This window comes from Lynx rufus, unplaced genomic scaffold (genome assembly GCF_022079265.1).
Source record: "Lynx rufus isolate CCGP_SWC_20201006 ecotype Redwood Valley unplaced genomic scaffold, mLynRuf1.p SCAF_9, whole genome shotgun sequence".
Taxonomy (NCBI): Eukaryota; Metazoa; Chordata; class Mammalia; order Carnivora; family Felidae; genus Lynx; species Lynx rufus.
The window spans coordinates 61306850-61324824 of NW_025814897.1; the positions used below are offsets into that span (position 1 = coordinate 61306850).

At 37.7% G+C, this 17975-nt stretch overlaps 1 protein-coding gene and 1 pseudogene across 1 annotated transcript; one reads left to right on the forward strand and one right to left on the reverse strand.

Annotated features, from left to right (window-relative positions):
• Positions 1 to 4573: 4573 nt before the first annotated feature.
• On the reverse strand, positions 4574 to 5518 carry LOC124504601 (olfactory receptor 52E4-like). Its single transcript, XM_047070041.1, has one exon. The coding sequence runs from the start codon at positions 5516 to 5518 to the stop codon at positions 4574 to 4576; it is 945 nt and encodes a 314-aa protein (XP_046925997.1).
• A 5003-nt stretch (positions 5519 to 10521) lies between these two features.
• On the forward strand, positions 10522 to 11461 carry LOC124506458 (olfactory receptor 52A1-like; annotated as a pseudogene).
• The last annotated feature ends 6514 nt before the right edge of the window (positions 11462 to 17975 follow it).

Here is a 17975-nt window from a genome sequence, read left to right on the forward strand (position 1 = left end):
ATTTCAATAATTTCTCCTAGTCTCTTCAGGAACAGTTTGGTCTCTTGAAGGGAATCAATCTTGGTAGTGTCATTGCCACCCAAGCTAGCTCTGAACTTAGAAACCAAGAGGAGATGGTCTCTGGACTCCGAGTCTCTTGAGATACTTGATTTATTACACTTCTAGGGTTTAAGCACATGTAGGCACTGCGAATTAATGCCTTCTCACAACATATGTGATGAGAGCTAGACAGAATGGAGAATATCAGAGAAGCACATGGTTATTATTTAATTAGGGTATCCATATTAATATCCCCATATGTCTCCAGATATTAAGTAACTTACTTGAATCTTATCTAGTTCTGAAAAACAACTAAAGCTCCAGGATACTTTCTAGTCATGTTTCTATTACTGAATCCTCTTGAATTTTACTTGTTTAATCAAGTAAAGGATATTCATTATCCCTATATACAAAAGAATCATTATGTGCATTTTCGTTGCAATGTTATGCAAATATTAAATATGTCTTCCTTATAAACTTGTCCTTCCTCAACTTCTTCTCCTTTTTCTGTATTTCAGGAGCATTGACCATTGCAGGCTATGTTTCCCAGGATCACAGATCATCTGTATTTATGCTGGGTTTGTTCAGTGTAGGTACTGGCAGGAAAATATTAGGGAAGAGGAAAGGGAAGTCAGGTTATTTCTCCCTATTTCTCACTCTCTTCAACTGCATCTACTCCAGGGCTCCAGATCCTGCCAGAGAGGACTTCCATGGTTTCAGCTTCCACTGGGAGACTCATATCTTTGAGTCTGGAACTGCTGGCTCCCCCCTCTGTTTCACTGACCTAGAGCTGGTATGGCTTCCTATAGTTCTTAATTTCTGGGAGTCTTTATTTTTAATATTTCACTTCTCAGAAGCTATATAATTATATAAATAATTATCAGTATTAAAGATGTCCTGTCCTAAATATTCAATTTTTTTTTGTGTGTGTGTCCTGGTTAGATTCTTACTAATATAGATACCTTTAACAATTCTATAGGGCTTTGGTAATTGGTTGATTTGAAAGAATGACAGTATTTCCTAGTTAACTCTTATTAAATATTAGAAAGGGGACAATAAAAAATGACCAGCAACCTCAACCTCAACATAATAAAGGCCATATATGATAAGCCCTTGTACTAACATTGTACTCAATGGTGAAATACTGAAAGTTTTTTCTTTATGATCAGGAACAAGAGAGATATGCCCATTTCTATCACTTGTATGCAACATAGTTCTGGAAGTATTAGCTATAGCAATTAGACAAGAAAAATAAATAAAAAGCATACAAGTTGGGAAGGAAGATACAAAACTATGTTTGCAGATGACTTGATCTTGTAAGAAGAAAACCGTAAAGATATCACACTTGTATGCACACACACACACACAAACATACCTAATATAACCAATAAATAAATTAGCAAAATTGCAATATTCAAAATCAACATGCAAAACCCCCAAACTGCATTTCTATACACTAACAATGAGCAATCTGAAAAGGACATTACATAAATAATTATATTTATAATAGATTCCAAAAGAATAAAATAGGAATAAATTTAAGCATGGGGCGCCTGGGTGGCTCAGTCGGTTAAGCGTCCGACTTCGGCTCAGGTCATGATCTCGCGGTCCGTGAGTTCGAGCCCCGCGTCAGGCTCTGTGCTGACAGCTCAGAGCCTGGAGCCTATTTCAGATGCTGTGTCTCCCTCTCTCTCTGGCCCTCCCCCGTTCATGCTGTCTCTCTCTGTCTCAAAAATAAAAAAAAATAAAAAATAAAATTTAAGCAAAAAGACAAATACTTGTACACTAAAAACTACAAAACATTGTTAGAAGATATTAATGAAGACACAAATAAATAGAAAGATATTCCATGCTCATGGATTGGAAAACATAATGTTAATATGCCAACGCTACCCAAAGTCATCTACAGATTCAGTGCAATCCTTACCAAAGTTGCAATGACATTTTTGTAGAAACAGAAAAATCCAATCTAAAATTCATACAAAATCTCACACAAAATAGCCACACACACAAAAAATCTTGAAAATAAGAACAAAGTTGAGGTCTCATACTTTCTGATTTCACAACTTACTACAAAGCTATAGTAATCAAATAAATATGGTACTGGCCTAAAGACAGACATATAGACCTATACAAGAGAAAAGAAAGCTCCCAAATAAACTCTAACATATATGGTCAGGTAATTTCTACAAGAGAGCCCAGATCATTCAATGGGGAAAGAACAGTTTTTTTTTCAACAAATGGCAGTGAAAAAACTAGATATCCACATTCAATGGAATGAAATTGAACTCATATCATACAGAAAAAAATTACTGAAAATGGATCAAAGACCTAAATAGGAGAGGTAAAACTATCAAATACTTAGAAAAAAAAATAGAGAGAAAACCTTATGACATTGTATTTGACAATTTCTTGGATAAGACACAAAAACATAGGCAACAAAAATAAAAATAAATAAGCTGGACTTCACCAAAATTAAAACTTTTGTACTTACATACAGACAACAAACTGGTTGTTGCCAGAGGGGAGGTGGGTGAGGAAATGGGTTAAATAAGTGAAGGGGATTAAGAGTCAACTTACTGTGATGAGCACTGAGTAATGTATAGAATGTTGAATCATTATATTCTACACCTGAAACTAATATAGCATTATATGTTAATTATATTTCAATTAAAAAATGAGCAGGAAAACAATACTGTTGTGCATCAAAGGGCATTATAAAGAGAGGGAAAGGCAACCCACAGAATGGGAGAAAATATTTGTAAACCATATATCTGATAATAAATTAATAGCCAGAATATATAAAGAACTTTTAAAGCTCAACAGCAATGACAACAACAACACAATAGATTAGAAAATGAGCAAATAACTTGAATAAATTTTTTTCCAAAGAATGTGTACAAATGGCAAATATATACATGAAAAGATGTTCAACATCACTAATTTTTAGGGAAATGCAAATCAAAACCAAAATGAGACACCACTTCACATATATTAGGATGGCTACTATTTTTAAAAAATTAAAAAATTAGGAGTGCCTGGGTGGCTCAGTCGGTTAAACGTACGACTTCAGCTCAGGTCGTGATCTCACAGTTCATGGATTCAAGCCCCACATCAGGCTCTGTGCTGACAGCTCAGAGCCTGGAGCCTGCTTGAATTCTGTGTCTCCCTCTCTCTGCGCTACCCCCTCCTCACTTCCTGTTTCTCTGTCTCTTGAAAATAAATAAACATTTAAAAAAATTAAAAAAAATCGTTGGTGTGGATATGAAAAATTGGAACCCTTTTGCATTGCTAGTGAGAATGTAATATGATGCAGCTGCTGTGCAAAAAGAGACATGGCTATTGCTCAAAAATGAAAACACAGAATTACCATATAATACAGCAATTCCACTTCTGGGTATTTATCCAAAAGAAATTAAAACAGAGACTAGAACAGATATTTATATAATTACATCCACAATAGCATTACTCATAGGAGGCAAAAGTTGGAAGCAACCCAAGTGTCCATCCACAGATAAATGGATAAATGAAATATAGATAGATAGATAGGAATCTGTATCTAGATATATGTCTGTGTTATCTATGTATCTATAGTCCACTATAATATTTATTGGAAATATTATTCCACATTAAAAGGTAAGGAAATTCTGACGCATTCTACAACATGAATGGACCTTGAAGAAATTATGTTGAGTGAAATAAGCCAGTCACAAAAAGACCAATACTGTATGATTCCACTTATATGAAGTACCTAGAGTAGCCAAATTCACAAAGACAGTATAATGGTAGTTGCCAGGGAATGTGGGGAATGGGAAGTTAATGTTAATGGATAGATTTCAGATGGGAAAGATAAAAATCTCTGAAGAAGAATGGTGGTGATGACTGCACAGCAATGTGAATGCACGAATTACACTGAACTGGACAATTAAAAATGGTTAAAATAACAACTATCATGTTATGTATATTTTACCACAATACTAAAAAAGCCACCAGTAAATGTCCTTTAGTTACATTCTTATCTTAATGCAAAAAGCATAAGTGGTGATATTGGGTAGATACATAGATACATGGATATATAGATCGATGATAGACTGATCTTCATGGTCTTTTCTTTATTACCAACATACAAATATATATTAACAAAGAGAAACATCAAGAGAAGTTTATTGCAGTTGTACACTGAGCTGTTCCATAAATACAAGTGGAAACTGTCCATCATTTAGTTCTCTATAGAAATCTTTTTTTCTATATTGTTTACTTATCCTTTTTCTCCTTCCACTGTTCACTCTCTGTTTGTAATTATCCTCCATAAGACATACAGTTAGAAGGAGATTGACAATTTGTCCTCGAATATTTAATAAATGAAAAAGCTGAAATAACTTGTTTGATTAGAATTTTTGGAATTCACAGACATATAGTAAATAAAAGAACTTTCAGATGGTAAATGCAATTCTGCTTGTGAGAGTAAGAGTAGCTAGTTATTTTAACTATATCACTTATTTTATTTCCATTTATTTTATCAATTCAACTACAATCAAGCAACTTTGACCATTAATGTCCTAATAACATGTTCCCGTATTTTCTTGGTCCTTACTCCATATACAATAGGGTTGAGAAAAGGGGGCACCAAAAGGTACATATTTGCAATAAAAATATGGACATGTGCAGGCACATTTTTCCCAAAACGGTGAGTGAAAATGGAAAAACCAGCTGTGGAATAGAAGACAAGAATAACACAGACATGTGACCCACATGTGCCCAGAGCCTTAAAGCTAGCTTCTCGGGATGGCAGGCGGAATACAGAGCGCAGGATGAAGGCATAGGATACAGCAATGAGAATTGCATCACATGAGCCAATGATAGAAGCCATACTGAGGCTATAACTCTTGGTGGCCCCTATGTCCATACATGCCAGCTTCACCACGGCCATGAACTCACAATAGGTGTGGGCAATAATTCGTGATCTGCAGTAGGGAAGTTGTTTGAGCAGGATGGGATGTGGAGAAAAGAAGGCTACACCCCTAATCACCACAATAATACTCATTATAGTGATGCGTGCATGGGTGAGAATGGTAGTATGGTGCAGTGGATGACAAATGGCCACATAACGGTCAAAGGCCATGGCCAGAAAAAAGCCAGATTCCATAGCAGTAAAACTATGAATGAAGAACATTTGGGCTAGACAGACATCAAAGGCAATGTCATGGACTCCAAGCCAGAAGAGACACAGCATCCGAGGCAGTGTAGATGTGGAGAGGACCAGGTCAGTGACGGAGAGCATGCACAAAAAGAAGAACATAGGCTCATGGAGACTCCGCTCTGCCCTCACCACGGCCAGGATGGTCACATTCCCCACCACAGCCACCACATACATGGAGCAGAAGGGAATCCCAATCCAGACATGCAGGTGCTCTAGTCCTGGGATGCCCATCAGCAAGAAGGTGACAGGAGAGGGATGAGAGGTGTTGAAAGGAGGCATGATGCTTTTTCCCGTGCTTATCAGTACTTCTAAAGATAAAGTTGCTATGACAGATGATCACAACCAGATGCTAAAAACATGTAGATTCAGTTCAGGAAGACCCTTAATGCTCTATTGCTAAAAACAATTCAAATTCATAATCAGGTGTATTTAAATTCACTAGGACCATAATACCAAAATTAGTAATAACTAACCAAATGACTGTGTTTAGAAGTACAGAAAGATAATACTTATATCATATTATCCCAGGGACTTTTCTGCTGGGATTTGCTGTTTTCTGCTTCTCCTAGCTCCCATCAAGGCAGTACATAGTACTTATGTAGAACTTCCATCAGTTTTTAAAGATAATATGCTCTCCTTCTGTCCCAAACAAATCTTTATAAATATAATATGTACTAATAAGAACTTACACAGAGTTACCAATACATATGCTTTCCTGAATCATGACAAAATACTTATTATATCCCCCATATATTATTAATCAAACATTTTTTCCAGGCTTTTATATGTAGTATAACCTAGCTTTATTACAGTGAAAAACACAAATATGTCTTTTTCCTGATTTAGCTTTAAACAAGTAATGGTAGTGTAACTTTCAACACCTAATTTATATGGCCAAAACTTATCCCAAAGCTAAGGGAAGGATGAGTTATACAGAAATGATAGCAAATGATCAAATTAAGCTTCGTGAGTCAAAAAAAAGTCTTCTTGAGTAAATGGAACTTAGGTTGGAATGTGAAGATTATATGACTTGGTCCCATGGAATCTGAATATAGATATTTAGGTATAGATAAAGATAATATGTATCCGTTTATCTGCACCCACATGCACACACACATAAACAAAGGAAAGGAAAGGGGCATAAACAAAGTTCCACTGGGAAGGACAATCATGATGTAATGAATTAAATCTAGTGTAACTGAGACTCAAAGATTACAAAGCGATGGGGTGCCTGGGTGGCTCAGTCGGTTAAGCATCCCACTTGAATTCAGGCCATGATCTCATGGTTTGTGGGTTCAAGCCCTGTGTCGTGTTCTGTGCTGACAGCTTGGAGACTGAAGCCTGTTTTGGATTCTGTATTTCCCTACCTCTCTACCCCTCCTCTGCTCAGGCCCTGTCTCTCTCTCTCTCTCTCTCTCTCTCTCCCAAAAATAAACATTAAAAAAATTTAAAAAAATGATTACAAAGAAATTAAAGTGAGATAAAATTCTGTGGGTAAACAAAGGTCCCTACACATTCATGTGTAAGCACATGACCAGCAGGAAATTTTATAATCTAGACCAATGCAGTGGTTGTCAGGTGCTTACTAGTAACTGTTGGAGTTACAGATACAATGCAGAGCATTGTAAGCACAGAAGTAGAAAGTGCACACACTCAGAGATACACACACTGGTTTCTAAAACACTTTTTTTTTGTACAAAAACACATGATATAATGTCTGTGAGATCATCTCCCTGAAAATGCCAACCTGAGGTTGAGTACGGAGATCATGAGGTATCCTTCTTCTTGTTCCTTCAATAGATTCACACAATATGAAATATGGTCAAAATGAGAGAAAACTTTCACTTCTATGAGATCCTTAAAAAAGATCTTCGTTTCCTACAATCTATTTTTTTCTTCATTCCATCCATAAAGAATGAAAAATGTGTATTCCCTCTGTTTCAAAGAATTATATCTTCTTTCTTGAAACTAGGACATTTGGAAAGTAAAAAGATGTTAAGAAAATCCCATGTTTTTGAAAGTTTTCCTTAGATTGCTCAGACTATCTTTCTCTCCATCCTTCTTTAGTTTCATAACCTTAACTATCTCACAAGGAAATGGACTCAGAACCAAGAAGCAACGTAAACGTGTAGTTTCCATATATAGTAGCTTCAACAGGGTAATCTCAGAGGATAAGCAAGAATAACAAGTGACACAAACAGGTCCTCATGGAATCACTAAGAAAGGGGAGGGGGGTATTTGTATTGTTGGTAAATATTTGATAATCTTCCTAATTGCAGGAATCATAGTTTATCTGTACACTCCCTTGGGTTTACAGTTGCAGATATAGCCATCTCTTAGTATTTTGATATAATCTGTCAACCACTTAACAGGACTTGAAGGGAAATTAAAAGATAGAGAACACATTCTTTATTCCTTTAACACATCAGCTTCATTCCATTGCAACTTGGGACATAACTTTGCAGGCCAGAACAGAGGGGGGTGCTATATGTAAATTATTATTAAAATATTCAAGAATTCCTTATCTAGCAAAACTGCCCTTCAAAATGAGGACAATAGGATATTCCCAGACACACAAAAGCTGAGAGAGTTCATTATCTCTAAACCTGCTTTACAAGGAATGCTAAGGGGAGTCCTTTCTGTTGAAATGAAAGGAAGCTAGAGAGTAACTCAAACCTATACAAAAATATAAAGTTCCTCAGCAAAGATAAATACATACACAGGTATAAAAATCAGTATTATCCCAATTTTGGTTCATAACTCAACTTTTTATTCTTCTACAGGATATGAAAGACAAGAGCACAATTATAAATCTAAGTTAATGCATACAAAATATATAAGGATGTACTTTGTAACATTAATAACATAATGTCATTATGTGGGTGGTGGAGTTCTAAAGAAGGGAGTAGAGCTTTTGTCTGGGACTGAAGTTTAGTTTAAAATACATTGTTATAACTTTGGGATGTTATATGTAATTCCTGTGGCAATCACAAAGAAAATATTTGTAAACTATACACAAAAGGAAATGTCAAGGAATCCAAAAAGTGTCATTACAGAAATTAAGCAAACACAAAGACAGGCAATAAAAGAGGAAATGAGGGACAAGAAAGTTATAAGACATAAAGAAAACAAATAACAAAACAGTAATGGTAAATCCTTCCCTAGGAATAATTATTTTAAATGTAAATGTTTTGGGGAGCCTGGGTGGCTCAGTCGGTTGAGCATCTGACTTCTGCTCAGGTCAGGATCTTGCAGTTTGTGGGTTCGAGCCCCGTATCGGGCTCGGTGCTGACAGCTTGGAGCCTGGAGCCTGTTTCGCATTCTGTGTCTCCCTCTCTCTGCCCCTTCCCTGCTCATGCTCTGTCTCTCAAGAATGAATAAACGTTAAAAAAAATAATTAAAAAAATAAAAATGAAAAATAAATGTAAATGTTTTAAAATCCCCAGTCAAAATGAAGAGTGGTAGAATGGATGAAAACAGCAGGATTCAGACTTCAGTTTTCCAGTCTGGCATATGAGAATCTGGAAGTTCACACTCTACCCTAACAACAAGTAAAAAGCTGAACCAACTGAGAAGTCAGCAACTCTTCCTAGACTCATAAGAGAAGTAAGGTCACAAGGCAAACTGCTGTCCCCCAAACTGGAGAAACCAATAAGTGAAGACAGAAAAATTATAATTTACCAGAGCAGAAATCTCTAAGAGAAGCAGTGCCAGGATAAGAAAATACAAACTATAATTGACAAGTTGCTGGGGGCTTAGTCTGGGGAAACATGAGAGATAAACTCCAGGCGAACGCAGTCATTGATGGGTCCCTACACTTTTTTGAGTTTTACTTCAAGAACCATTAGCTCAGTTGTGACATTCGATGTGACATTCGATATCAGGTACTACTCATATTGTAAGACATCACAGTCAGAGGTGCTTCAGGATTTAAACCACAGCTAATCATTCACAATACAGTGTAAAGGTATTAAAAAGCAAAAGTAGAGAGTCTACCATGCAAAACAGGATATGCAATCTTACCCAGAGCTCAAGAAGTCTAGTGATCCAGTGATCTTTAACAGGGAAGAAAACATAATTACACTAACCTAGCTTCAGAGTATGTCTAAAGTAGCCAGATTCTGCTTTTCTTTTCTTTTATTTATTTATTTATTTATTTATTTATTTATTATTTATTTATTTATTTTAGAGAGAGAGAGTAACAGAGTAAGTGCAGAGAGAGAGGGGGACAGAGGATTCAAATTGGGCTCTGTGCTGCCAGCAGAGAGCTTGACTTGGGGCTCTAACTCATGAACCATGAGTTTAAGACCTGAGCCAAAGTCGGAGGCTTAACTGACTGAGCCACGCAGGCACCCCTGCTTTTTTTTTTTTTTAATACACTATCCTATTTTAAATTGTCCATTCTTCTTGAATTTGGTAACTGTGCATCCTTTTCTTTTTTTTCCCTTCTCTTTCTTCTTCTCCTTCCTTTTCCTAAGCCCCAGTAAAAACAGACTATTTCACATTCCCTATTCCACAAATCTACCCTAAATAAGTGAGCCTTAATTACTTTAGAGAATTAATTTCATCTGGCTGTATCTGAAAGATGAACACCCTCTTCAAATTTCTTCTAAGGACTACGTTGAGTGCCTGGAAAAGCAGTAGTTTGTTCAATATTTTGATAAACGAATGAGTTAATATAAGGAAGATAAACTCTTCTAACAAATCCCATTGGGAACCAATGTTAATGACTCTGAGATAAATAACTCCCTCTCTGGTACCAGGAGTAATATTGAAGTAATATTGAAGGCTCTCATAGGATTATATATTAATGCACACACAGTGACAGAAACAAGATTTCTTCTAGGACATCAAGACTGCCAGGAGAATTTCCAACTGCAGTGAAACTGGGTTGGCATCTAGGTAAAGAAGGAAGACTTAATGGTGGCTTTCAGGCAAACTAGGCTAGAGCTGATGACAGATGGCAAAAATCAGTGTTTTCCATCTCATGGTTTCCATTTCGACAAAAATGAAGGCAGGAATACTGAAATGTTCCCATTTTTTAGCTCAGGTTAAGGTCTGCAGGATTGTTTGCTTCTACCGCTCTGACATTATTATTATAGAACTTCATCAGAACATTCTGGCCACACTGCCATCCATAGATCTGAACTTACTTGCACAATGCTCAATGGTTGAAAGATAATGGTTGAATGATAGTGAGGGATGAAGCCTCTTCATTTCTCATCCAAGTTTCCTTCTGCAGGTGTCAGAATCAGCAGCAAGAATACAGAATACCAATGTCTATGGCATCCATCAATACATCATATTTGACCCCCAGAACTGTAATCGATCAGAATTCCTGGACTAGAACATGTGCAGTTTTGGATTGGGTTTCCCTTCTTTGCTGTGTGCATAGTGGCTCTTCTGGGAAATATTATTTTACTAATCATCATTGCTACAGAACGCAGCCTGCATCAGCCCATGTATAACTTCCTGGCAGTGCTGGCGGCCACTGACATAGGACTCTGCGCAGCCATTGCTCCCAAGGTGTTGGCCATCTTCTGGTTCAGATCTTGCTCCATGGCCTTTGACAGCTGCCTGACCCAGCTGTTCTTCATTCATACCTTGCAGTGCATGGAGTCTGGCATTCTGTTGGCCATGGCTTTTGACCACTACATTGCCATCTGTGATCCACTGAGACCCATCCATCCTCATGCCTTCCATCCTGGATCGGATGATAGCAACAGTGGCGATCCGAGCTACAGTGCTGGTTGGTCTGTCACCCATTCTAATCAAAAGATTTCATGTTTTTCATTCCATTCTGATTGCCCCACTGTTACTGTGAGCACATGGCCATGGTCAAGCTAGCTGCAGAAGACATCCAAGTCAATAAAACATGTGGTCTCCCAGTAGGTTTTACAATACTGGGATTTTACATGATTTTTCCTCATTTCCTATATCCTTATTTTCCAGGCTGTTTTTCGTCTACACCAAAAGGAGGCACGGCTCACAGCATTTAACACATGCACAGCTCATATTTTTGTTTTCCTTGAGTTTTATATTCTTGCCTTCTTCTCCTTTTTCAGCCACCGTTTTGGACATGTAGCTCACCCTACCCACATTCTCCTGTCTACCATCTATCTCCTTGTGCCACTCAACCCTATTGTCTATGGTATAAACAATAAGGTAATTCGTAAGCGTGTGGCATGGATTTTTCTTCTGAGTCATGGATCCCACCAGTGATCTATCAAATGTTTGTGGTCAGGTAGAGAATACTTTTATTTCCTAGAGATGGAGAGAGTTTGGACTCCGTGCATTCACTGTTGGGGATTCACATCATTAGGCTCTATCTTAAAAGCTTTTAGCTCCAAAACCACAGCTAAGTTGACATAAAAAGTATCCAGATTAACAATGGTACTTTCTATCTGTAATGCATTTCACTTCTAATCCAATCTTTATCATGTCCTTCCTTTTACTTTCTTTGTGTTTAATTTGCAGTTCTTTTTACTTATTCATAAAGAAGCTTTGATTATTGGTTTTCAAACTTTCCCTTTTGGAATTTATGCATTTTCAAGTAGGGATTTATTTTAACCATTGCTTTTTCACATGCTACACATTTTGATATTCTGTGTTTTCATTTATTCAATTATGAATAAAATTAATGTTTATTGTGGCTTCTGTTACCCGTGAAATATGCAATATACTCATACATGTAAGGTCATTTGTTTTTTGAAGAAGATAGATAAGTGATGTAATGGATATTAGATAGTCTTCCTGAAATGGAGAGCTGGAGCAAATAATTGTCTGAGAAAATGAACTTTGACATCTACCTCATATGACATAGCAAAATTCACTTAAGGTGAATCATAGACCTAAGCATTGATGAAAAAAACTATAAAGCTCCGGTCTGTTAACCAGACCTCATTAGAGAAGGAAGAGCCTTGGATCACTGAGAGACAGAAAAGTGGCTGTGATACTGCTTCAGTGGAACTTGCCACAAGTCCACCTTGTAGGATGCCAGGGCTCATGAGGAAACGGCTGGCCACTGGGTGCTGCCTGCTTCATTTATTGCAGAATTTGGGCCCTGGAGGAGTTACAAGAGCTTCAGGAGCCTACTGTTGACTACAGATGTCAAACAAACTGCACTGAGTCTGTGGAGTGACCATGTAGGAACCAGGAAGCAAAACTCTCCTCTCCTTCAGTTCCTTACCCATACCGTCCATGGACAAAGTGTAGCATTGCACCAGCTGTGAAGATAAAGTAATCAGAGGGCCAAGGCACATTTTCACAGAGAAGGCAAAAAGTGAACCTGGAGCTGAGAGGCAATGAATCATTAACCAGCACGCACTTCATGGCAAATAATAAAGTTGTTGGTACATGCACTGGGAACACAATATGCAAGCAGGACCAGTCAGCCATTTATCTTTAGTGAGTGTTGTGCTCACAGCAGCCATCACCTATACAGCTGACAATCAAATATTCTCTTTGACATCTGCTAAAGAAAAAAAAAAGTAAGAAAGCACAGACTAAGCATAAACACTCAACTCTCCTGACATCAAAAGTGAGGATATTTTTAAGAGCCAGGCTGGAAGGGGCTATTGGCCAGCTGTGTTTTCTAATTGGCTATGTGAGTGATATTCTTATTTTGCTCATGCCTAGATATTTATTTTTTATTTTTTGCTTGAAAAAAATATTTATTTATTTTAGGGCAAGTGCAAGCAGGGGAGGGGCAATGAGAGGGGGATAGAGGATCCAAAGCGGGCTCTGAGCTGACAGGCTGACAGCAGTGAGCTTGATGTGGGGTTCAAACTCACAAACCCTGAGATCATGGCCTGAGCCGAAGTCAGAGGCTCAACTGACTGAGCCACCAAGGTGCCCCTGGATATATGTTTGTTTGTTTGTTTGTTTATATTTTTAATTTATTTTTATACTTTTTAAAATGTTTTTATTTATTTTTGAGAGACAGAAAGAGACAGAGCATGAGTGAGGTGGGGAGAGGCAGAGAGGGAGAGGGAGACACAGAATCTGAAGCAGGCTCCAGGTTCTGAAATGTCATAACAGAGCCTGATGTGGGGCTAGAACTCACAATCTGTGAGATCATGACCTGAGTCAAAGTTGGACATTTAACCAACTGAGCCACCCAGGCACCTGTAGATATTTATTTTTTAAATGAAGATTGCATATAGAACTTTTGAAAATTCTTTTTCTGCACATATTGATATGAACGTTTGTTTCTGGTTAAATCTTATTGTGTCGGGTTCCTATTAAAATATCCAGAACACGTGCTTCTGGCCACCTCATTTACTAAATAACTACCTGGTACAAACCATTAATTTTTTTTTTCTGGACATTGCAGTCACAATGTAGTAGATTGTATTATTAGTCCCTAATATTTATGAAACTTTCTTAATAATGTCACCCATATCAGTCTGTGCCATATTAATCACATTTTTTTCGATATTAATCGCATCAGTATTACATCATGTGACTTCCTTGTCAATGTAATAGAAATGGAGAGACTTATGTCACTTATGAACTAATAATTTAAAATTCATCATTTACTGGGGTGTCTGGATGTTTCAGTCAGTTAAGCGTCTGACTTCAGCTCAGGTCATGATCTCAACGCTTGTAGGTTCAAGCCCCGGGTCAAGCTCTGTGCTGACAGCTCTGAGCCTGGAGCCTGCTTTGAATTCTGTGTCTCCCTCTTTCTCTGCCCCTATCCTGCTAGCACTCTGTTTCTCTCTTTCTCTCTCTCTCTCTCAAAAATAAATAAACATTAAATTCATCATTTACTTTCATAGTCTCTTTCTCTGGTGACACAATAGCAGTGGTTAATAAAAGGGCTCCGCCTTCAGCCTAAGCCCTGGATCAAAGCAGCAAAACTGACACATAGGTGAGAAGTATATCTTTGTTGTTACAAGTTCCTGAGATTTAGGGAATTTATCTTACTACAACATTAGTTGGTCTATGTTGATTGATGCAGGTTATAAATGGCTCTGTGTCTCAACTATTTTCCACTTATATCAATTACCAAAGGAATAGCCAGGCAGCTTACTTAAATACAGTTGAGAACATTAACACTTCTCTACTATAAAACCAAACTCAATTTCTCGCCTTTTTTTCTTTTTAGGAATTAGAGCCTAGGTCTTACAATTGCACCACTCTTATCTCTCAAAATTATCTTTTATTTTAGTTTTTTAATGTTTATTTTGAGAGAGAAAGAAAGAGCATGAGTTGGGGAGGGGCAGAGAGCGATGGAGAAGAGAAATTCCAAGCAGGCTCCATGGTGTCAGGGCAGAGCCCAATGTGCAGCTAGATCAGGAAGCGTGAGGTCATGACCTGAGCTAACATCAAGAGTCGAAACACTTAACTGACTGAGTCACCCAGGCACCCCTCGAAATTATCCTTTACAAGTGAATCCCCCTTGCTTATTCCTTTCCAGTTACCCATGCCTCCTTACAGCTACCAAGCATGCATTGTATATTCAACTTCAATGTCTTTGCATTTTCTGTTGTCCTTGACTGCAACACCCTTCCCCCAGTATCCATGAGGCCCATACATACCCTATACTGGAACACACTATTGCAATTCACCTGCTCTCTAATCCTTGTGTATACCCTTATACACACGTGTGTAGACACCCACACACACACATTCAGAAAGAGAGAGATCGAAAAGACTTGTTCCTACAGTTTTAACCCTCATCATTAGGGGAACCTAATATCCATTTTTAAAAGTAATCTCCAAGAAATGAATAGTGAGAGAATGAAAATGTGAGGCATTTGACAATGTTGGCATAAAATAAATATAGTAAGTAATTTCAAAGTTGGTGTTAGTCATGTAAAAAAATTATGAACACGGTAATAACTTTCATGGAGACAAGGGAGCACTTGCTCAGGTTGCTAATTATAAGCATGAGTGGCCTCAACAAAATGAGTACAAATATTTAATAGAGGGGCGCCTGGGTGGCGCAGTCGGTTAAGCGTCCGACTTCAGCCAGGTCACGATCTCGCGGTCCGTGGGTTCGAGCCCCGCGTCGGGCTCTGGGCTGATGGCTCAGAGCCTGGAGCCTGTTTCCGATTCTGTGTCTCCCTCTCTCTCTGCCCCTCCCCCGTTCATGCTCTGTCTCTCTCTGTCCCAAAAATAAATAAAAACGTAGGAAAAAAAAATTAAAAAAAAAATATTTAATAGAGACAAAGGAAACAATACAGTGTTGTGATGAAAACAAGAGTAACTGGGAAATGAAAACTTTGCTTTAGCAAAAAGGGGGAGATAGTTTTATAGAGGTCCTTTAGTTTCAATTTTAAGTTTCCAACATAATTTTGCATGCTATGAGTAGTATTTATAAAGATAAGCATCTTTTCTGTTCCCTTAAGCCACAAGTCTGGCCATAGGCCAGAGGGTGAACTAAATTGTCTTCCCTCTTTTCCATCTACAAATTTTCCATTTCCTAGATGTTCCCCCCGCCATTTCTAATGATCTCAGATTCACCATGATCTGAACATGACTCATAATTTGAGATTCCCTGATTTTCATTCTTTGAAAATAACTTCTTACGGAGTAACTGCTTTCTGGCTATGTGCCCTCCAGCAAGAGATACCTTTCTCCTCCAAAATGGGGCTGAGTTTCAGTCAGGTGGTGAGCTCTCTAGGCCAGGTCTGAAAATTGCCCTGGGATCACCTCAAATTCAAAGGCCAAGAAAAGCAACAGCTAAAGACAGATGATAAAAAACACTTAGCTATTAGTACCTTTCCAAATCAAAGCCTAGCAAAAAAAAAAAAAAAAAAAAAAAAAAAAAAGCTGCTTCATCCATTGATCTTACATTGTAGCCAGCTCTCTCTTTCTCTGGGTAAATTTCTTCTCCACTAATTGGGACCTGAGTATGGCTCAGTGTTTCTAATTGTAGTAAATTTTAAGAGGAACTGGAAAGGATAGTGAATTAGATGATCCTAATCCTGCGTCTTTCAGTGGCATACTTTCCTTTGACATGTCACATTTTCTCTGACTCAAGTAGATTTGTCAATAATATTAGAGATGGACTAGATTCATGTCATTTAGAGATGGAAGAGATGCGAAGGTAATCCAGTACCATCTTCTTAATCCCATGTGAAGAAAACTATGAACTGCCATCCCAGTTAATTAGTGGCGGGCAAAAATAAAATAAAATAAAATAAAATAAAATAAAATAAAATAAAATAAAATAAAATAAGGTTTTCAAGCTCCTTCTCTAGTGTTTACTACAAAGTAGTTCTAGCATTGCTTGGTTTATAAAAAATAAGAAGATAATCCATGTTTTTGAATGGTGTGTGTTTGTGTGTGTGCGTGTGTTTGCAGTTTGAGCAGGAAAGCTTGTAAGATATGAAGAGAAAGTCAAAAATGGGAACGTCCTATTTATTGCCTTTAATAGTTTCGCTATCTGGGCTTGTTGCCACCATAAGCATAGCTCATAACTCATCTCCCTAAATATAGTTTTCTCTTTATCTGGGGCATCAAAATCTAGTATATTTGTCTCTTGTTTCTTATACTTTACCCTGCCTCCATTTAAGGCATCTTCCTATTCTTCTCTCCTTCTCTTTTACTCAGGGACCAGGAATGAACATTTTTCTGATCTGATTAATACAGAAAGATTGCATAAGATGCATGCCTTTATGGCCTTAGAAGCTACTAGAAATTAGTTTTCCTATTTATGGGTTTTCCATCTACCTACTGACTTTATTTATTTTTAAGGTTTTTTTTTTTAATTTAATTTTTTTGGGGGTGCAGAGAGAGGGAGAGAGAGTCCCAAGCAGACTCCACATTGTCAGTGTGGAGCCCAATGCAGGACTCAAACTCACAAACCATGAGATCATGACCTGAGCTGAAATCAAGAGTCCAATGCTTAACTGACTGAGCCACCCAGGTGCCCCTACCTACTAAGACTTTAAAGGAGGACATGATTATTTATCAGGTGAAGTGGTCAAATTAATTAAAATCAGTGAAATATATTGACTCCACCACCGTCTGCACATGATTGGGAAGTCGTTTTTTTGTTGTTGTAACAATGATCATTTCATCTGCCTACACGAATGTCCAATCCCATAGATCAAACTGAGGGAGTGTATTCCACTCCAGAAAATTCAACATCTCATGAAGTTTTAATCAACTCTTTTTTCAGGAAGTTTCTCATGTGCAGGCTTGGAGGAGGTGTGAGCATGAACCCGATGTGGGGGTCGATCTAATAAACCGTGAGACCATGACCTGACCTGAGCCAAATCAAGAGTTAGATCCCCAACCGACTGAACCACCCGGGTTCCCTCATTTCCATATTTTTGTTTTACCTTTTGTTTTGTCTTTCTCAAGAAGGCAGTGATGTGTCTGTATTCTAAGAAGTTCTATACAGGTTCTGACAAGCACTAACTACCAAACATTGAGTGTTTACTTTCTTTCATACATTGTCCTGAGTTCTTCACATATAAACTAACATAGTTCTCACAATAATTCAATGAGTTAAGTGCCATTATTACTCCCATTTACAGTTGAGAAAAATTAAGGAACTGGGTAAGATTCCATGTAACATATCGTAGTGCCAGCAATAGATGATATGCTATATTTCTAAATTCTTATCCCATGATTTTCCGTACTATTTGTTATCTTTTTATCAGATTATCAGTCTGCTGCAGCCTCAAGAAAAAACAGTGGAGAGGCTCAGGAAAACAGAGGTAATCATACCAATAGGTCCTAGAGACAGGAGACACAGAGGCCTTGCAGGGCCAAATAG